General features: G+C 35.7%; 3 protein-coding genes across 3 annotated transcripts; 2 read left to right on the top strand and 1 right to left on the bottom strand.

Moving 5' to 3' along the window:
• Positions 1 to 941: 941 nt before the first annotated feature.
• On the bottom strand, positions 942 to 3,358 carry EAF02_009955 (uncharacterized protein). The gene is made up of 4 exons (XM_038906003.1): positions 3,150 to 3,358; positions 2,575 to 3,101; positions 2,198 to 2,520; positions 942 to 2,144 (listed from the first exon to the last, which is right to left on the bottom strand). Exons 2-4 carry the CDS (start codon positions 3,067 to 3,069, stop codon positions 1,172 to 1,174), a joined length of 1,791 nt encoding a protein of 596 aa, XP_038754115.1. The 5' UTR covers positions 3,070 to 3,101; positions 3,150 to 3,358; the 3' UTR covers positions 942 to 1,171.
• A 4,741-nt stretch (positions 3,359 to 8,099) lies between these two features.
• EAF02_009956 (uncharacterized protein) lies at positions 8,100 to 10,943 on the top strand. The gene is made up of 4 exons (XM_038906004.1): positions 8,100 to 8,643; positions 8,784 to 9,483; positions 9,540 to 10,523; positions 10,575 to 10,943. Exons 1-4 carry the CDS (start codon positions 8,619 to 8,621, stop codon positions 10,621 to 10,623), a joined length of 1,758 nt encoding a protein of 585 aa, XP_038754116.1. The 5' UTR covers positions 8,100 to 8,618; the 3' UTR covers positions 10,624 to 10,943.
• A 393-nt stretch (positions 10,944 to 11,336) lies between these two features.
• EAF02_009957 (uncharacterized protein) lies at positions 11,337 to 11,652 on the top strand (the record flags this gene model as incomplete). The annotated part of the gene is made up of 2 exons (XM_038906005.1): positions 11,337 to 11,351; positions 11,440 to 11,652. The coding sequence occupies 2 exons, from the start codon at positions 11,337 to 11,339 to the stop codon at positions 11,650 to 11,652; spliced, it is 228 nt and encodes a 75-aa protein (XP_038754117.1).
• Between the last annotated feature and the right edge of the window lie 10,697 nt (positions 11,653 to 22,349).

Here is a 22,349-nt window from a genome sequence, read left to right on the forward strand (position 1 = left end):
ACTCTTACACACACCTAACAAGCTTACTCAGCTAATTACCAACTCAGAGTTCTACACTCAGATCTATCCTAACTACTAAAGGATTCTTAGAAGCAATAATCTTTTCAACAAAACTTGCTGCTCATCCCTTATAAACTTATTACTCAACTGATTATTCGAATATACTACACCCTAAAAACTGCAAACCCAATATATAACACAAGAGCCCTACTGCTCGGCTAAACAAATAGCAACCCACTCTCGCTTCTTCTCCTCTACCATAGGGATCGAAGCCCACAACAAACCTATCCACCCGGGAACCAAGCTCTGCCTCAATAACAACCCGGATCAAACATTCCCTTCTGGAAACAGAAGCGGATCGCACCCGCAGAAGAGCGAATAGCCCCTAGCATTGAAGTTAAATTGCTAAATTCGGTCGCGACGATCACGCCGCTCAAATAGTTCCTTATCTTAGCACATCTAAATACCCTTAGGGAGATCCAAAACAGACGTTAATTAATATAAATAAATAAAATAAAATAAAAATACTCTTTATTATCGTTTATCGTATTTAGCTTCTAGGAAAATTAATGATTATTATTAGTATTATTTATTCATTTATTTCAGTTATTCATTTATTCATATATTCATATATTCATATATATACACATCCCACTTTTTTCTCTCTCCCAAGATAAAAATACATAGAACCCAAACTACCTACCTACCTACCTATCTATACAGAGTACCTACGTATGAAATTCCATGTAATCTTACAAATATGAGCCAGCCGTCTACTAAAACCTCTAAAACCTCCTAAAAAAAATCACAATCCTCAACTCAAGAACCCAAAACCATATCAAAAGATACAACTGTGTAAGTATGTAAGTAAGTAAGTAAAATGAGATCATCCAGTGTATAAGGTATGTATGTATATTTTAACGCCATCGGTATCGATATCGATATCTCAAAAGAAGAGGCAAACGCAAGGCAAGGTTATGAATTCTTTTACATCTATCCATCCATCCTATCGTATGCTGTGTTATGTTCCATCTCCCATTATCGAAAATCTTGCATATATGTTTATGACATTTGAAACTGAGACTGAAATTGATTTAAATCCCATCTAGCAGATGCCATAAAGTCTCGCAAATATCTTAGAAAAACTCCCCATCAAAATCCCCATCCCAAACTAACAAGTACTATCCCAAACCTTCGCACGATCCAAAACCAAACCCACAGAATTCTTCCAACCCAATCTCACCACCGTCTCCTCCTCAGGCTTATAAACCGGCCATCCGTAATCACTCAAACCCTGCTCACTATCCTTTGCAAAAGCCGCCCACGCACCTCTCATATATCTCCCCAGCAAAACCTGTTCTTTTCCCGCGCCCGTGATCCCCGGTCCCGTCGGCCACGTGCCAAAAACGCTATAGACATCCGTGATGTGGAAAGCGCCGGCATCCACGCCCTTGAGGATTTGCAGGTTGGGAAAGTCCCCGAAATAGCGGTATCTCCATGTTTTGGCCCCAGCGGCCGTGCTTACGTTTGCGCGCGCGGCGGTGGGACACGCAAAGGTGGAGTTGGTCATTTGGGGGATGTCGATGGGGTGGCCGGACATGAGGGATTGGGCGGCGAAGACGGCGGCTTCGTTGTTGGTGTTGCCGATGAGGAGGGGGAGGGTGGTGAGGTTTCCTGCGGCGGCGCGCGCGGGGTAGTCGGAGAAGACGAGGGATTCGTCGATGGAGGGGAGGAAGGTGTAGAGGTGCGCGATTTGGAGGATGGCGGCCGTGGTGAGATTGGGGTTGCGCATGCATTGGATGACGGAATCGGGGTCGACTGAGGCGTCGCCGCAGCCGAGGGATGAGGAAGTATTGCGCCAGGAAGAGAAAGCTTCGGAGGAGGAGAAGGTGGGAAGAGAGGGGATGGTACCGGATTGCATGATCATAGCCGAGACGATGGGATCTTGTGGGTGAGCGTAGGAATAATAGTCGATGGAACAACTTCCTGCCGATTGACCAAAGAGAGTGATACGAGATGGATCACCTCCAAAATTGGCAATATTGTTATACACCCATTCGATAGCGAGTCGTTGATCGAGCATTCCATAATTACTGGTTGGACCTGTTGAATCACCGGAGAAACCAAAGATGTTTACACGGTAACTTTGAATTATTAGCGACGATCGAATTGATGATGATGGAAAAGAGAAACTTACTTGATGCTAACCATAATCACATCTTCTTGATCCACGAGAGTCGAGCCATCATAAATATGCGATTCAGTCGCGCCATCTCTGAAAGCACCACCATAGATCCAAATCATGACTGCTTTTTTGGTTCCAACGACTGGGGCTTGAGCGGGTTTGGGAACCCAAACATTGAGTGTTAAGCAATCTTCATTGTTTCTAGGTCCATCACCTGCTTGAGTAAAGGTATCGAGGATACTAATACCAGAAGCGGTGTAGTTATCGACTACATCTGGGAAGTTTGATGGGATGAGTGAAAGTTCATCGGAGAAAAGCTTTGGACATGTATATCCCTATTAATTATTAGAATGAGTGTTGGAAGATACATCAAAGATAGTCTAACTTACAAAATTTGTACCATTAAGAGATTCGTTTCCAGTAAATGGTTGTGGAGGAGCAAATCGTAAATCACCAATAGGAGGTTGTGCGAATGGGATACCGAGATATTCATAAACGGCTGGTTTCTTGGGAGATGGATGACCAGCCACTTGACCACTGGTTGTATTGACGCAGCGATAAAGTCTTCGACCTGCTTCGGATTGTTCGGGACATTGAGCCAGGATGGTGGCAGCAAAGAGAAAAAGAAGGAGGAACTTCATCATGATGAAGAGAGCGTGATATGGTCTAGAGAACTTGGCGTTTGTCTTGGGATTGTAGTAGAGATGTGTAGGAAGGGATTTTTCAGTAGTTGTGTGTATGCTGTGTATGTTGTGTTTATTGTAGATCAGAATCTCTTTTGGCAAAGGGACGAGGAAACTATATAACCTTTCAAAAGCACTAGAAGCTCGTAGGGTTCCTATGCTAAGCCCTGAGGTTGATACCGCAGTCTTGTTGAAGTCCATACCACAGCCTTCTCATTCAGATTTTTCGGTGGCTGTTAGAACATTAGACGAAGAGTGACTTGAGACGATAGTATAAATACCTATCGATTTTGTTGAAATTGATATGATTGAAATTGGATACCTATATATAGAAAAGGCTATGTTGTGCATGCCTTTACGATTTGGTGAATATCTCCAAGCCGCACTTGCAGAGATTCAGACGTTGCCATGCAATACCGATGTTTTGGGTACGAGAATCATGTATCTAAGTGGTATCATGAAGCACTTGTTGTTCTCTCAGGAATTTAAGCAAGTATGTGTGTGTAACCATTTCTCACCAATATTATTTAGAAAACGAAACACTTTTCAACGCAAAAGAGACGTTTCCAGTTCAATAAAACTACAATGATATCATAAAGACTCGAGATTTAAAACATGTTTTCTATTTCATCCGATCCAATCTTGTGTCTTGTGATTCGTGGTACAACAGAATTCATAGTTTCAGGCTGGTGATACCGAAAAAAATCGAAAGGGGCTTATGTTGTAGAACAATATCAAATTAAAGAATGATACATACATACAGATTTCTTTCCTTCAGAATATGAAATATGAGATATGAATGGCAGAGTTCGAACGAGCCACGATTAAAAAGGCGGAGTCGTCTATCAATTCATTCATCAACTTATTTGAGTATCGAGGAGTTCCGAACTGAATTGCATGCGCAGTCGAAGGTTCATTGGTGATATCCTCACGTTACTCAAAAAGAATGGGATATATAAGTATATCAAATATTCACAGTGCTATGATTTTCAGGGTTCGCTGTCTTATGTATTTACCTATCTATACCTACCCATATAAACCACTGAGAAACGATTTCATTACTAGGAAAACAAGATAATATACTCATACATTCTCATCAACACATGTTATCCATCCCGCAGATAGAATGAAGGAAATCCAAAGATTCGAATCATTACACTTGTAAGGTTACTCCACGTTCACCAATTCTTGATTCTACTTGAGATCCTCAAACACTCTACTTAAAGAGATGTCTTTAGATAGGTAGTCGAATATTCCAAACACAGACTCTATCTAGACCGAATCAAATACAACTTGACTCGTGATACGTGGGACGAACAATAGGGTCGACTTCTCGAAAGAGATATGTCTTGATAGCGACGTGATCGATGGATTTTCTGGGGAAGACGATGAGAATAGGTAGTAAGATGTAATTTTTGAATGGTAGTTGTTCTATGGAATTTCTTAAAATATAGAGAGGAATAGCATGGCGATAAATGTATTTTTACCATTAGAATTGAAATCTAGACTTTGAAATATTTACATACTCATTGCTAGTTTAAACACGCGAAAGAAAAAAAAAATCATCTCTCAAGCCCCAAAACCCAAAAACCACTTACACATGTCAAATCTTTCTGGCCACGCATTTCATCTCCGCCTCACTCAGTATCATAGGTAGATATCCCCATATGAAAATCTCTTCAACATGCTGCCTGAACCCCCCTCCTTCCCTCCCTCCAACACCAACCTACCATCCGAAACGCCCAAACCAAAAAATCCCACGCCCAAACCAAGTCTCAAGAAAGACCTCTATGAAATAAAAATAAAATAAAGATAAGACGAGGCAACTCCAACTCCAACCCCAACCTAAACCCCAACCAAGCCGCATCCACAGCCTTACGGCCCAAGGTACTGGATTCGGGTCATTTTAACGCACGCACGCGCGCACGCCTGCATTCGATTCGCCTTACCACGCCACGAGCGATGTGGATATACTTACGAACGATTTGAGAATTCTCCAGTGCTGACTGAGATTTGGAACACTTCACAGCTGAAGATTGTGATTACGATTATGATTGTCAATATGATGACCAAACGAAAAGAACGAAAGAACGAAAGAGAGAAAGAAAGAAGATTCGTTGGCATCGCCTCGCGATACATACTCAAAACGAGAAACGAAAACGAGCATGTTTTGTCTGACACGTCAGATTCCAATATCATCCAGGTGCTCTGCTACCCGTCCGTCCGTCCGTGCTCATACCTACCGAGATGGATTGAGTACGTAGATACTGAGGCTCGGAAACGGAATCTTCTGCGTACGATGGATGCCATGTACAGCTCATCATGGATCTGGTTTGGGTTTGTAGGTAACCCCGCAGGAAGACTTATCCATATGTAGGTACTCACCGTTACTTGCGGGATGGTTTGTGTGGTGTGGTGTGTTGTGTGTATCGTAGTGCGGATATAATGCGAGATGCGAGGTAGCTCTGTGCTCAGGGTTCAGTTCATCCAGAGTTTCGCCGCTCACCGATTTTATTTTTGATGGGGCCACCAGCATAATGTGTGTACTCCCTAGCCACTGGTTATTCATCATTCATCATTCATCAGCCACATACAGACCCGCAATATCACAGCCACATCACATGAAATTCATGATACTGAAATCCTGTTCCTGGCCCCCATTTCTTCTTTACAATTCATAGGTACCGACCAATTCTCAGTACAGAAGCGATCTGCATCCCAAGACCAAACTTGTCGGTAGTATGGGATGATGTTTCATCTCTCTGTACGTATGATTCGATCTCAGGATTTGCCACGAGTCACGACTTGTAACGCGTTCGGTAGTTCCCGGTAGTTGTGTTGTGTGTGTATGGATTGTATCACGTGAGTGTGTAATGATTTGATATTGATGGAGATAGATTGACGGGGGTGATGATTCGAATTGGCGATGTGGTGATGTGTGATATGTGATATGCGATGTGGGCAAAAGTGGACGGAGGGAATGGATTTCAGCAATGGTTATGTGGCTATGTTGAAATTTTTTGTCAATGATAGCCTATCGACAAGTCGGTGGAAACTTTATTCAACTACAGCACGGGACGGATGTTTCGATACGATACGATGGAATGGATAGGATATTGTTCATCCCCGTCCCAGTTCAGTCCCCGCATTGAATGAAGAAACCTTGAACGACTGGATCATTTGTGCGATGGATGAATTTGGATTTTCGAAATGATTCAGAGGGTTTGAGATTGGAGTGTGTGTGTATGTATGTGTTGAACCTTGATATGCTATCGATGATGATTCATGATGCCGTGTGTTATCCTTACCCTTACGGTAATATTGATGTCGACATTGATTAATGAAGGAGGTCAGCCGCTGCACCAATGTTAGTGAGCACAGATTCAGATTGAAATTCCAATTCCAATTCAAGAAATGTGTACGATATGTATCATGTATGCACCACCGAGGAAATGATATGGAGTAAACAAGCTTGCAGCGACCGATATGCGACCCCGGGAGAAGCGTTCATGGATGTGGGGGGTTTGGCTTAAGGGGTAATTATAATGTCGTCGTCATCACATAAGAGGGCGCTTGTTTGTGATTGATGGAGATGGTAAAGGGATTGTATTGTTGATTGAGAGTTGGTTTGATATTTTGTACGAATACTGTATGTGTTGTTGTCGATTGATTGAAGTTTTCTACTTTGTATTGATCAAATAGAACACGAACTGTACTCGGTCGTACGATATAAAGTGTATGTACCTACTAGATATAGCACCATCTCAATAGCAGACGATGAAGTGTAGTACAAATATCAACCGTAATGGAGTGTCGTTGTCGATGTTCAAACTAATGTACGCCAATATCTCGTTGATAGAAGCTTGATAAAATCAAGATTATTGGCTTCTCTTGTGTAAATGCGCCAAGATGGGAAGATCAAGATTTAAGTGGTGTGGTGATTTTGGAGGAGAGAAGAAATCTTGATTTTCGTGAGGAAGATTCCTTGGTTTTAGGGGTAAATGCTTGAATGTTTAGGAGATTTGAGGATGGGATGGGATATGGCATTGGGATTTGGAACTTGGGATTCAAGACTCGAGATTTAGAATTGATTGTATTGTTACTGGATAGTTAATGGATCGTTAATGGATAGTTAATGGATAGTTAATGGATAGTTAATGGATAGTTAATGGATTGTTATAGATTGTAATAGATTGTGGAAGAAAGTATTGTCTGTGAATAGTAACAATTTATATGATTATCATTAGGTGTAAAGTATCGGTAGATATATACCAGTAATATATATACACGGTAATGTTATTTAGACAGTCATAATATCATGAAAACCATAATATCACGACAATAAAGCTATCAATCACCCTCGCATTGGTGCCACGCAAACTATCGACCATCTACCTCAATATCATTGGACAATTTACAATCTTATGATCCTTTACGCATCATCATCACCATCATCGTGATAACATCATCCAGCATAGCACATTTAGCATTAATGAGGCATTTATCACGGAACCAAAGAAAGTTGGTGAACGGGTGAACTGGTCTGCACATTGCACCGAGAGGACGCAGGAAATTTGCCAAGACATTAAGGATCCTCTTGACAATTTACATCTTAATCCTCACTCCATCACTCACATCACTCACTTGAATGTTTTGTGAATCTTTCTCTTCTGTCTGTTCTTCTCTTCGTTCGGCCTCTTTCTCCTACCAACCATCACACTTTCCACACCTTGCCCATCTGGAATTTTACATCCAACCTCAGCCTCCTCTAGTCTTCTCGGCCACAGGTCTTTCCAAGGTTCTTCTAGAAAATCAACCTACGAAGAGAACCTTCCTTCCATTCATCACCAGCCACACTCACACTCACGCTCACCCTTCTACAGCCAGAATATCTGGGGCAAATTATTCTAGGAATGACCTCGTAGATAAAAAAGATCATCAAATTCACATCCCAATCCCAATCCCAATCCCAATCCCAATCCCAACGTCAACATCTGAGCCACCTCTTGAAATTTGCCCATCCAAAAAAAAAAAAAAGGTCGAGAAAGGAATCAATTCCTCAAAGGCAGTTATCTCAATTCGCCTCTTGTGAAGACATAAAGTTAATCTTCTCTCTATCCAAGAAGTACATAACTATTCTGTCCTTTGGATTCTCGTGAAGGATCTCTTATTAAACACCCCCTGGTCAAGAAGACCCAGGTACTAGGACTCCATACAATCAATTTAATCTTATTACCACCATTACCACCATTACCACCATTACCACAATTATCACATTTCCTACCCAAAAAAAATCAACAAATCAACAACTACTACCGGTATCTACCACCTACTAGGTACACGGACGACGCATGGGAACTTAGATCTGAACCATCCAATTCCAATCAACAAAATCACTCTGGTCTCGGAAAACGATCAGCTCACTGGGAACGAAAAAGGGTGTCACTTCTCAACTCAACTCTATCTTCTTCACAGTCATCCACCGTTTTTTCAATCATCGAAGCGCCAACATCAGCACCAACATCAACACCACCATCAGCACCACCGTCAGCATCAATTGGGTCTACAGGAATAAAGCCTGACTGTGCCTTATCCGCCCTCCCTCCCTACCTCCCTAGTCCTCATTTTATACGACCACAACCTCGTCAACGACCACGACCATTATTTAGTCCCAAGATCCACCTTCAAAGGTCAAGTTTCGAATCATCAATCCCCCCCATACATTGTTTGTCAACTTGATAATACAAAACATGGCTCCAAACGATTATAACCTTTGTTAGTTAATTCCTTTTCTCACTAACATCTTTTGCAAATGATTATCATGTCCATGCCCTTATCAACATTTGTCACTTATTTATTCTGATTTTCCTTCCCAATTGTTGATGGGTCAATACTTACCATTATGTTCAATCTAGATACAACAAAACGAGCGGCGCGACAAGAAGCATGGCATGGTCCAGGAACAGAATGGAATCCTTTTTCGAAAACCACTCGACGGAGCAGTACCTTTCCCGCTCAAGTTCCCGATGAAGAAGCTTTGAGAGGATTAGAAGAACCTGCATTAAGAACGATAAATACCGAGAATGGTCCACGATCATCAGCGAGCCAAGCACCATTTTTTAATTCACAGAATGCTGGCACGGCAATGGAAATGCAAGATTTAGAAAAGTCGGCGACAAATAATGGTGGACGTCCTAGCGATCCAAGTACCGAAGCAACAATTGTTGGAAGACAATCATCGAGGCAACCGAGTGTGGAGGAAAAAGCACGACGGAGATTCCTGAGCAGATTTACCAAGAAGGGTAGGGAAGAAGTCGATGGTGAAGAGAAAAAGAAGAAAGGCGGAATCTTTCGAGGAAAGGATATAAAACACGCGCCCTTCACCCTGAGGAGTCAATTGCAGAATACCATTTTCAATTCCTGGATCAACGTCTTACTTATCGCTGCACCAGTCGGTATCGTACTCAATTATGTTGGTGGGGTAAATGGAATTGTTATTTTCGTGGTCAATTTTCTTGCCATCATACCACTGGCAGCGATGTTGGGTTTTGCCACTGAAGAAATTGCTCTTCATGTGGGTGAAAGTTTAGGAGGTTTATTAAATGCTTCTTTTGGGTATGTATCATGTCTGGCGATTTATGGTCTTTATGGTCTTTACTAACTTGAATTAGAAATGCCGTCGAGATGATTGTCGCTATTATTGCCTTGGCCAAAGGAGAAGTTCTCATTGTTCAAACTTCTTTGGTTGGTAGTATTTTATCCAATTTATTACTCGTCATGGGAATGTGTTTCTTCTTTGGAGGACTTCGAAGAGAGGAACAATTCTTTAACCAAACCGTTGCTCAAACCGCTGCAAGTTTATTGGCCTTAGCTATTGCTAGTGTCATTGTTCCAACCACCTTTGATTTATGGAGTGAAACAACCGATGCTCCAATTGCAGCTATTTCACGTGGTACTTCGGTCATTCTTTTGGTGGTATACATCGGTTATCTTTACTTTCAATTACATACTCATTCTACCATGTTCAATGAGGAAAGTCAAAAGGTACCAATGAAACCACGCAAACACGCTCTACCACACGGTGCAATTGCAAAGGGTTTGGCCAAGGCTGGAGGAATTGGAGCAGGACCTGGTCGAGCAAATATTGCCGAGAGACCACCTAACGATGAACTGATCAACCCAAACGCACACGAGGAAGATGAAGAGGAAGAAGGTGAAGAAGCACAATTACACATCTTGGTTGCGTGGGCGACTCTTGCAATTTGTACTGCTATCATTGGACTTTGTGCAGAATTCATGGTTGATAGTATCAGTGCAATTACTAAAGGTGGTGCTATCTCTGAAGAATTTGTTGGTCTTATCCTTTTACCTATCGTTGGAAATGCTGCAGAGCATGCTACTGCTGTAACTGTTGCTTGCAAGGATAAAATGGATCTTGCAATTGGTGTAGCTGTTGGATCCAGTATGCAAGTTGCTTTATTCCTCATTCCTTTACTGGTTGTTATCGGATGGATCATGGGCAATGATGCTATGAACTTGAGTTTCGATGGTTTCCAAGTTGCTGTCTTATTTGTGGCTATTTTACTAGTCAATTATTTGATTGGTGATGGTAAAAGTCATTGGTTGGAAGGAATGCTTTTACAATGTCTTTACATGTAAGTTTGAATTCATTCCTTAGGTGATATCCTTATACTAACATTTAATAGAATTATTGCAGTATGTGCTTGGTATTACCCAGCAACAGGTGCTGTATAAATCAAAAACATCGAAAAATCAAAATACGTTTAGCTCAATTTGGAGTTAATACTTCTTTCCTATATTGAAGTCTGACGTCATTTTCGACGTCTATTAGCATTTCGAAGCTCAAATCGGCGAAGATATATCATCTCGAGGATTCTACTTTTTTTCAGAATCAAAAATCAATTACAGTTCATATTCGACCTCGAGTTTTCAGTGTATACACACGCATACACAATTCAATATTTAATGTTTATGTCATTCTTTTTATCGCTTCTTTTCATATCTTTCAATGCCGATTGTATAAATATGAATACCACTTTTTCACGCTTGCTGTACATATCCCACAAAATTGCATGCGTTTTTTTGTCGATGAGATTCTTTATTGCGTTAGATGGGTGTTTAGGAGTTGAATTTGTCATTCTTTTCTAAGATGAGGTGAGATGGAGAGGTAGAAATGGAAGGCTAGTAAAGGCAAGCAGTCTGGGGCAGAATGAGAGAAGGAAGCAACGATTGCAATGGATACCATATAAAAGTCTGCGAGAGAATTGAAAGAGGACTTGTAGATGTTAGGATTAGAGTAGAATGGATGCGATGAGATAAGAAAAGATGATAAGAAAGATCTTTTGAGGATGATTATTAGCTTTGTGATGTGATGACTTGAGTAAGTGAGTGAGTGAGTTAATGAACTCTGCATATTACGCGTTGATTTATTAGATTAGGGTATGAATATGGAGAGGGTAATGGTAGATAGATAGCTATATCAACTACTATGAAAATAGACTATAATCGAGAATAGAGAGATAGAGATTGATCGATTAGCGAGACTGATAGATTGATAGATATCTAGATAGGGGTTGGGAGTTAGTTGGTAGTGAGGAGGAGGAGGGGAGGGGTTGGAAGATAGTTGGTAGTGAGGAGGAAGAGGAGGAAGAGGAGGAAGAGGAGGAAGAGGAGGAAGAGGAGGAAGAGGAGGAAGAGGAGGAAGAGGAGGAAGAGGAGGAAGAGGAGGAAGAGGAGGAAGAGGAGGAAGAGGAGAAAGAGTAGTTGTAATATATTGAAAGGGTTTCTTGGGATTTATTGTTTAGAGTAAGTGAAATGTGATTTTGATACTTTTTGGGGGAGGGGGAGGGAGAGGGTGATTTTATTATGTTTTTTTGGCTGAGAAAGGGAAGCCAGAATGAAGGAGGTAATTGAGGATTTTTGTTAAAAAAGTAGTTGTTTATTTTCTATAAATAGAGATTAAAAAAGTTATTTTACTAATCTGATTATAGAGAACATATTCGCTGGGAAGTTGTTATAAATTTGAATTTTCTACTGAATTGGAAAATAGAGATTTAGAGATGCGGATCAAGAAAAGATGAGAGAACTGGTAGATGAGATGGAGAAGGGGAAGGTGAAGGTATGTTTGGAAAATGTGGTTTGTGTTGCGTTGGGGATGTTTCGTGAAGATGGTGATAGGGGTGGAGAAGCGAGTTTGGGTTAGTTTGCTGTGCTTGTCCTGTAGTAGTAAAGTTAATATCTAGATATAAAAAGAAATTTAATATAAATCCTTATATAATGTAAACTATTATATTAATGTAGCTATCAATAAGGTCCTACGAATAGCGATTAGAGGAGTCCTCCCAGTCTAGCGAACGACCCCGAATACAGTGATGATGAGGGACAGCGCTCTTCCACTAGCAGAAGTAGTGCTAGAACAGATAAAATGGAGAGCAGCCCTCTGTACCCAAACTATTGATCCAAAACACTCTCTTTATTATCGAGGGATAAGAGCCACCTATTCCTTTAGTAATAGGGAAGACTAATTGCAGTTAGTTAGAACAAAAGTCTAGATAATCAATCAGTATCTTCCCCGAATCAAGGAAAAGATTTTAGTAAGGCCCTACTACATACCAGGATATCGAATAGATCTTATTAGAGGCTTTACAAAAAAAGCAGTAACAAAGCAATTCCAAGAATAGTGGAATAAATACATATACGATCAGATTACTATATTCTCTGATAAATTGGAATAGACTGATAAGGATGATAGACAAGTAGGATATAAATATATTGTATATAGAGGATAGATGGTAGTATGTAAAGGAAACGGTAGATTGTATTACAATTCTTATATATTCGATACAGAAGCAATCGGGGTATACCAAGGCCTTCAAATAACGATTAGAAATATTATTGGTATAAAATAAATGGAAATCTGTATATATATTGATAATATATTGATAATATAGGGAATAAAAGGTATAGCCTTTATTATATTGTAATAGGTCTTTCTTAAATACTACAAATTAATACAAACATACCTAATCCAGATCAAATAGTCGTTAGGCTATACAAGAATCGAAAGGAATAAGCAAACAAACATACTCGCTAATAAAGGAATAAAAAGATTAGCCTCAGGATATGCAAATCGATTTATAATAAGCGATATCCGCTTTATAGCAAAAATCATTATAGAATCAATAATATAAGTATAATGAATTAAACAAATATTAATACTCTTCAAATAATACCAGAAATGGGATTCAAAGAGTACAAACAAATACTCTAAGGAATTAGAATTCTCATAAGTAATTCTCTATTATATACTAACAATCCACTCAACACATAACAATTTCAAAAATTACTACCAATAATTTAAATATAAGGAAGCAATAATCCATTACTGTTGGTTCAATAATGAGATCAGGAATACGGGAGACGTGGTTCCCACTATCATTAGTAGGCCCCTAAATGTCTGTATTGTATTCTGTCTAAAGAGCTAGCTAATGAGGGGAAGTAGTAGGCCTTATATAGGCACTACTGAAAGAGCTAGTCTCCTTCGCATTCGCCTAAATACCTTTGATACAGTAGCCATTGTATTGAAGTCATTCTTTTGAAGTGAATTCCCTTGTTCACACAATTACTTATACAAAATATTCAAATCTTTTGAATATATTATATATTACTGCAAAATCCTCATAATCTATAAAACCTAACCTTTAGATATCAAGTTTAAATATTTATTCTATAATTAAACAACTTAAGAATGATTATTGAAATAATTAATATATATATCAGCTAAATTTGCTAAATTTATTGTTATAACAGATTTCTATAGAAATATATATCTTAGAATATTATCAGAAGAATAAAAGGAGAGAAGGAAAGGGATTGATTGATTTAGGCAAATATAAGCAAGAAATAAAAGGGAATAGATTTAGAAAAGCTATATGAAAGAAAATTAAAGCATATAGTATATTATATTACAATAGAATATATTATTATTATTATTATTATTAGTAATTTTCAACCGGGCCGTATAGGCGAGCCTCCCAGGGGGCATTACAGTTGGGCTAACTACGGGATGATCTTCTAATTTATATAATCCCCTTTTTCTAGGGATAAGATCTCAATACCCTCAATAGCCTTCCAAGCAATAGCTAGCGCACTTGCACCTTTGTCTCCAATCCTCTGAGCACCTCCGTATACACTTTCCAATCTTCTATATAATATTTATTTGAAAGCTACTTTATCCTATAAGGGTAGCTTTTGTATACATTCTATTGCAACATGATATACCGCGTGCTTCAATTTTCTTCCACATAGCTTTTCTAGATCTATCCCCTCCTACTCCCTGCTTATATTCAATAGAATATATATAAAAACTATTCTTATAGGATAAAACAGCTTTTAAAACAAATTGTCACGGTGTGAGATCACGTGACATATTGGTCCCCTCGGAGGGGACTGAATTGGGCGCTCGCGCCGGAGCGCAAGTAAGCTAGGACCTGATCGGACTAGCTTGCTTAACAAATCCTGTATATCTTCAACTTGGAAGATCCTGTATTATAGCTCTTTGAGCTATATTTTAATCCTCAATTTAAATTTATTACTTGAATCAATATAATCTTATCAGATTAGGGCAAAGTTATTAGAACTCTATTCTGTTTGTTTATCTCGTAATACTATGTAGCTCTTATTTATTAAAATATCACTTCTATAATGAACTGCTTTGTATTTGCCTAGCCGATCTGGGGACTCCTTGGAATTTGATACTTCTATATTAGAGAATCCCTAGGTTTGATACTAATATCTTCTAATCAGTATCTGTATATTATACCGAGCTAAAGGAAAATCAATAGATTACTCGAATACGAAATTTCCGAATCCCTAGTTTGCAAATGTATTCAAACTATTTGTATAAGCAGATTATTATTCAAAATATTTATCTACTCGATTGGTCTTACCAATCTATATCTATTATATTTGCTCGTTTGAAATTGTATTCCTTAAAACTTTTGCTAACTCTATTTCCAAATTTATTGTATTTATTTTGATTATTTGATTAAATAAATACATCTTTAATTCAAAAAAGGTTAATAATATTTACTTTGATTTATATAGATTTATTCAATAGATACACGAAAAATTGGCCCATCCCTTATAAACTCATCACTCAACTAATCACTCGAATACACTATACCCTAAAAACCGCAAACCCAATATATAACACAAGAGTCCTGCTACTTGGCTAAACAAATAGCAATCTATTCTCACTTTTCTCCTCTACCATAAGAATCGAAGTCTATAACAAGCCTATCCACCCAAAAATCAAGCTTTACCTTAATAACAATCTGGATCAGATATTCCCTTTAAAAACAGAAGCAGATCGTACCCGCAAAGAAGTGAATAGCCCTTGGCATTAAAATTAAATTGCTAAATTCGATTGTGACAATCACGTTGCTCAAATAGTTCCTTATCTTAACACATCTAAATACCCTTAGGGAGATCTAAAACAGACGTTAATTAATATAAATAAATAAATAAATAAATACGAAAAATTGAATATGAATAATAATAAATTCCTAATGATTTATGTTTGCTTGATTTATATTATTAAAAGATTTATTAGAAAGATATACAAGCTTATATTACCTAAAATCTTCTATGGGATTCCTTAGTTTATCAATTATATTATACTCCTTGAATATCTCGAAAATTACTTTTAGGGATTTTGATCGAATATAAAATATATAGAATAAACTATATATATTAAGTAAAGATATCTTGATTTTAGTATTTTCTTTACAGAATTCTAGAGATTTGTTTTAAAAGAAGAAATACCTAATAATACTTTAATCCTATTTCTATTTTAAGGAATCTCTTGCAAATTATAAGATATACTGTTATATAACTCTATTTCAATCTATGAATTTCGTTAATATATTAATTATCTATAATAATTCAAGAATTGATTTTGTTAATATTAATAACAAGTTTATTGTATTTATTCTATTATTTTTAAAAATTTCATTCTAAAGAATATGTCACGGGTTCACTAGCGTAGTATATTAGCGTAGTGGATGCTTAGTCATCTTGCCATTATATGGCAAAGTTACATTGTATCACTTTCAACCTCTTTGTAGAATATCATATTGTGATACTTTGCCTTAGAAGAACTGCAAGAGCAGGGTACAATTTATCCTTAGAATCTATAACTACAGAATCGGGAGCAAAGCGCTCATAGAGCGTTTCTATATACTAGCTATGTATATATGATCGTGTATGTGCGCAAGTGTGCATGTGAGCGATCGCAGTTGTGATTAGATGCGATCTATGATACTACCCCCCTTTTCGAAAAAGCTTGCCCTCAAGCTTTACAATTACCTAATTTGTAGATGTATCGGCAATCCAATAAGGCATCATTGTTATATTGTAGCATAACGTAGTAAACAGGCATATACGCAAATTTTGCTTTTTTTGCAACAGGAAAACATATGGGAAACAAAGGAAACCGTCTTGTAGCTTAGCAACAGTGCAAAGCCTTCGAAATATATAGATCGCCTGAATTTCCCTTTCTTTTTCAATCTTTTCTGGTTATTTATCTTTTTTTGTATTTCCTCGATCAATAATCAATATGCCTTTTTATATTATCAAGAAAACGTAGTAGCAAGAGCAAATTATCGTCAGTGTAGCTAAAGCAACAGGAGGCTGCACATATGGTGGTGAATTGTTTATTTTTCTTTTGTATTTACTTTACTAATATACTTTTTTATAACTTGTGGCAAAAAAAACATCTGCCTCTTCTATTACACGAAACAAGCGTTCTATTGAAAAAAAGAAGAAATCGAACCACAACAAAAATAACAATAATCCTATCAATGAGGAGGAGGATAATAAAAAAGATAAATTAAACAATGAAGATGCATGTAAGTAAAACTTTCTTTAGTATTTCTGACTTGCGGTCAGTTATCTAACAAATGTGATTACAAATACCAAAGGCAACATACCTAAAAATGGGATCGATTTCGATATGCTTATTGGATATATCCCATTCCATCGTCTTCCAAAACAGAATTCGAAAAAAGAATACAATCTCTTGATTGATTATATTAATAATTACAAAAAAAAGTTTGCTAACAAATTGACTGCAATAATACATCATTTTCGTAATCTCGAAAATGATAACAAAATAATTAAGGAAAACATCCTGAAAACCTTATATCAAAATCAACCTGGTTACAAATTCGATATGCCCTGTTGCAGAAGTGTTGGTTTCGTTGATGTTGATGAATAAGGATCTTAAGCAAAAGGTATTAAAAAAAACGGTACTATAGCAGGAATAATGTATTCGGGAGGATGGTTGGGTTTATGTTGGCTGTGTACACAATTGTGTTTTCAATAAGGAAAATAGCGTCTACTATCGACTTCCTAGATAATTATCTAATCAATCTCACTGTTTACTTGTTTAACTAACAAGTATAAGTGTAAACACTTACCTAATGGGATATGTGTAAAATATTTCTTTAATACTAATTGGTTATTATTGAATACAACAACATAACAAAAATAAATTACAACTTTGCCAATTTTTAGTAAAATTAACTCTTAAGATAGCTTGATATACAGAAAGAGTTAAAGAGTTGTATTTTGAAAAAAATACTTCCTTTTATCCTTACTCAAAAAGCTATGGAATATCGCGTAGCGGAGACCGCATTGTAAAGAAACGAATTAGAACAACAGTACTAGTTTATCCTAATTCAAATAGAAACAAAGCTTTTAGCAATTCACAAACGATTAAATATAACTAAGCATTAGTTCGGTTTTGTTATCGCACATACTGTGACTAAGGATCGTTTTGTTTTTCGATTTGTGATTGTTTTTGTATATGTTTGTTGTTACTGTTAGCTAGGGACTCGACTGGTATTTTGATTTAAATTATCCAGTCTTTACTATTATGTCTTGCCTGATTGTAACCATTAATACTTGTAGGGGTTTTCTTTCTAGCTTAATTTAAGTTTGTCGAATAAGGGAAAAGACTTTTTTTATTGATATTTCATCTTTATCTGATTGCTTTCAGTCTTTGTATAATTAGGATTTTCTTTATATAATAATGAATTAAAAAATTCTTCTATCTTTTTTATTTATATATTGATTATTATCTATAAAATTATAATTAGTCTTTTTATTGTTATAAAGATAAATTTATTTTGATAGGTGTGTAAGGGGTTTTGGTAAAGTAAGATTTTGTAGGTGGAAGTTATAGAGATAATACAGAGCAGTTTTTAAATCAAAGGCAAGGTATTAAATAAGATGTTATTAGTGTTAGTTATGATACTCTGTACTTAAACTATCAACATACTTTTTTTATAATTAGAATATACTCCACTTCCTATTGGTATTATTAGTGATATTTATTAGAAATAATGGTTTGAGGATTTATTCAGAAAGTAGATTGTTTGTCGCTTTGTAAAGCTTGCTAAATGGAAATATAGGGTGGATTTTCATAATGGGTGGTAAGTCCAATCGAAAGGAATCTCCGGCCTGACTAATGATCTTGAATCTATTTTGAATAAAGTAATCCAGTTTTTTTGAATGATTGTTATATCAGAAAGTCCCTTATATTGAGCTATATGTAGTTTTTTATATTGAAATCGATTGAATAGTGATGTGAGTTAACCGATCGAAATATCTTTTCTTGTATATACAAGATATTTTCTTTTATTCGATCAAATACTAGTTTATTATATTTGGCATACTCTCTAATATTGATTATATTCAAATTGTTAATAGGTGTGGTGGAGTCGAGTTTCCAATTCCAGGGATTGCAGGGTAGGTAGTTATATAAGATCTTATATAGGATTTAATTATTTAGTAATTTATAGGGAAGTGTGAATTGAGCATAATTCATTATTGGTAGGAATTCAGATTAATTATCTTAATAATAACTTATAAAGGATTATAAGTATTATTAAAGATATTGATTATAAATCTCAATTTGATTATCAGTTTGTGGGTAGTGAGTGGTAAATAACTTGATTTATATTTTTAAGATATTATTGAATTCTTATCAGAATTGGATATAAATTAAGGATTATAATTAGAGATTATAGTCTCCGGAGCACTATAGTATCTGTATATATGACTAGGTATAAAGCGGGCCTTGATTTCTCGAATTGATTAATTTATAATAGGATATCGAAATAGCTTATTTGGTTAATCGGTTGATAATAACAAAATATATTATTGTAATTGTAATTATCCTTATTGAAATTGTTTAATAGTCTATGGTGATATATTGCTATACTTGTATAGGGATTGGGACTAGGTGGAGGAGATTGGAGTGCGATCTCTTGTATGGAGCTACGCTTGTATTTGTTAGCCAATTCCATATATATTGATTAATTATATCATTTATATTCTTCTAATAGTATTGATTAATCAAGAAAACATAGGTCTTTTGATATTAGGGTGTATAGTGGAGATTGAATCATAAACTTTGCAAATCAAATAGATTCGCAGATTTTCGGTATCCGGTATATAAAGTTGATTATTGTAAAGCAAAAATCCTTTCTCGAACATGAAATATTTATACGATTTGGTAATCTGAATGTATAAAGCTTCTAATTTGAATGGGATCTATTTGTTTCAATAATACAATTTACGATATCGAAAAGCAATGTGATTATGTGTATATCGATATTGCGATTACATCCAAATCTTGCTGTAAAGATTTGTATATAATTTTTGTATCCATTTGATTATTTTTTATAAACTACTGAAAACAATTCTTCTTTTTAGTATTGTTTTATTAATCCAATTTGTCAGTGTAGTGTATAAGTGTATTTGCGAGGGGATTGTTCTTTCCAGTATGGTATATAATAATAAAGTTATAATCAACAAATAATTTTACCCAACACGCTTATCAAACGTTTAGTTGTTTAATAGATATAAAGTACTCAAACACTTTATAATCGATATACATTTTGATTTGGTACAGGGATTTAGCAAATTCGGCTTTCTAGTAGCCTAGGGATTTGATAATCACAAGCCTTTCTTTATTATAAACTTTGTAATTCAGTTTGGCGGCGATTATTGTTTCGAAAAATAGGCAACTGATAACTATTCGTTGCTGTGCTTTTGAGATAGTATACTAGCGACTATATTATCGGTGTATTGGTTTCCAATATACAAGATAGTGTATAATCGTAATACTGTAGGAGAGGAGTGGAGATAAGTCTATCTTTGAGTATATCAAATACGATTTGACAGATTTCGTTGAAATGGAATTTGACATTTGCTTTTGTGAGTTTATAAAGAGGTTTTACTATTATACTGTAATCCTTGATGAATTGATAATAAAAGTTATAAAAACCTAACAACCGATTGGATACTCTTTTATGGTAATAGGGTAAGTCTAAGTAGCAACTACTTTAATCTTTTCTGAATCGATTTATACATTATTTATAAAGATAATAAAATCTAAATACTTTATATGTCTGATATGAATTCACACTTTTTGAGGTTTGTCTGGAGGCTAGTGGATTCAAATTGTTTGAGGATATACTTGATGTATTTCTTGTATTTATTTTCGTTTTCAAAATATATAAAAATATTATTGAGGTAAGTAGTATAGAAGTTATTTAAATAGTTAAATAGGATATTGTTTATATATTGTTGATAAATTGTAGAGCCGTTTATTAGTCCAAAAGGTAAAACTTTATATTTATAAAAACTATATCAAATGTAAAAGATAATATATTCTTTAGAAGCTGGATTTATATAAATATAATAAAATATTTGTTGAATATCTAATTTGATATATACCTTTACATTAACGAGTTGTACAAATATCTCATTAATAAGAGATAAAAGATATCTATCTTTACATATTAAAGAATTAAGTAATCGGAAATCTATACAAAACCTTAAATTTCCATTTGGCTTTTTTATAAAGAGAATTGATATTATAAATAATACTTAACTAGATTTTATAAATCCTTTGATAAGATTCTTTATAATATATTTTTTAACAATTTCAAGTTATTCAAATGATATTTTATATAGGGAACTATATTTGAAAGCTTTTTCATTTTCTTCTTTAAATATAATCTTGTAATTATATAATTAAAAGAAAGGTAGGATATCGGATTTGTGCTTAAAGAATGCTTAATAATATTACTAATAAACTTCGGGGATTAAAGATTCTGTCTCGACATCTATAATAACGCAATTAAGAACAGTAATAATTTCTGATTTAGAATTATTTAAAACAATAATTGTAATTAAGATTTAATAATTATTATCTTAACTAGATTTATAAATTGAAATAATATTATCAATCTCTATATATATAATTATAAAAATCTTATAATCCTTACTTCTTTTACAAATAAATTGAAATTAAGTTGACTTGAGTATATAGATATTAAATATATCGAAAATATAAAGTAAAATTATTATTATTATTATTAGTAATTTTCAACCGGGCCGTATAGGCGAGCCTCCCAGGGGGCATTACGGTTGGGCTAACTGCGGGATGATCTTCTAGTTTATATGATCCCCCTTTCCTAGGATGGGGTTTCAATACTCTCAATAGCCTCCCAAGCGATGGCTAGTGCACTTGCGCCTTTGTCTTCGATTCTCTGAGCATCTCCATATATACTTTCCGATCTTCTATATAGTATTTATTTGAAAACTACTTTATCCTATAAGGATAACTTTTGTATATATTCTATTGTAATATGGTATACTATATACTTCAATTTTCTTCCATATAGCTTTTCTAGATCTATCCCCTCCTACTCCCTGTTTATATTCACCTGAATCAATCGATCCCTTTCCTTCTCTCTTTTTATTCTTCTAATAGTGTTTTAGGGTATATACTTTTATAGAAATCTGTTATAGCAATAAATTTAGCGAATTTGGCTAGTATATACATTAACTGTTTCAATAATCATTCTTGAGCTGCTTGATTATAGAATGAGTATTTAGGCTTGATATCTAAAGGCCAGATTTCATAGGTCGTGAGGACTTTGCGGTAATGCACAATATACTCAGGGGATTTGAATACTCTGCATAAATAATGGATTGTTATTTCCTTATATTTAAATCGTTAATGATAGCTTTCGAAATCGCTATATGCTGAGCGGATCGCTAGCATGTGGTGGAGAGTTGCTCATAAAAGTTTTAATTCCTTAGAGTAATTTGTTTATACTCTTTAAATCCCATTTCTGATACTATTTGGAGAGCATTAATATTTATTTGATCCACCATACCTATACTACCAATTCCATAACAATTTTTGTTTATAAAGCGGATACCACTTGCTGTAGATCGATTTGTATGTTCTAAGGCTGATTTTCTTATCCCTTTATCAGCAAATACATTTGTATATTTATTTTCTTCAATCCCTGTATGATCTGGCAATCATTTGATCTGGATCAAATGCGTTTATATTAGTTTATGGCATTTGAGGG

The sequence above is a fragment of the Botrytis sinoallii genome, assembly GCF_014898435.1.
Source record: "Botrytis sinoallii strain Bc 23 chromosome Unknown BSIN_023, whole genome shotgun sequence".
Taxonomy (NCBI): domain Eukaryota; kingdom Fungi; phylum Ascomycota; class Leotiomycetes; order Helotiales; family Sclerotiniaceae; genus Botrytis; species Botrytis sinoallii.

Bases quoted from the DNA above. Each gene is read 5' to 3' on its own strand.
- EAF02_009955 (XM_038906003.1), bottom strand. From the start codon at position 3,069: ATGGACTTCAACAAGACTGCGGTATCAACCTCAGGGCTTAGCATAGGA. The intron at 2,521-2,574 runs GTAAGTTAGACT...AATAATTAATAG, and splicing joins CTCTTAATGGTACAAATTTT to GGATATACATGTCCAAAGCT. The intron at 2,145-2,197 runs GTAAGTTTCTCT...AATAATTCAAAG, and splicing joins GTGATTATGGTTAGCATCAA to TTACCGTGTAAACATCTTTG.
- EAF02_009956 (XM_038906004.1), top strand. From the start codon at position 8,619: ATGGCTCCAAACGATTATAACCTTT. The intron at 9,484-9,539 runs GTATGTATCATG...AACTTGAATTAG, and splicing joins TTATTAAATGCTTCTTTTGG to AAATGCCGTCGAGATGATTG. The intron at 10,524-10,574 runs GTAAGTTTGAAT...AACATTTAATAG, and splicing joins CTTTTACAATGTCTTTACAT to AATTATTGCAGTATGTGCTT.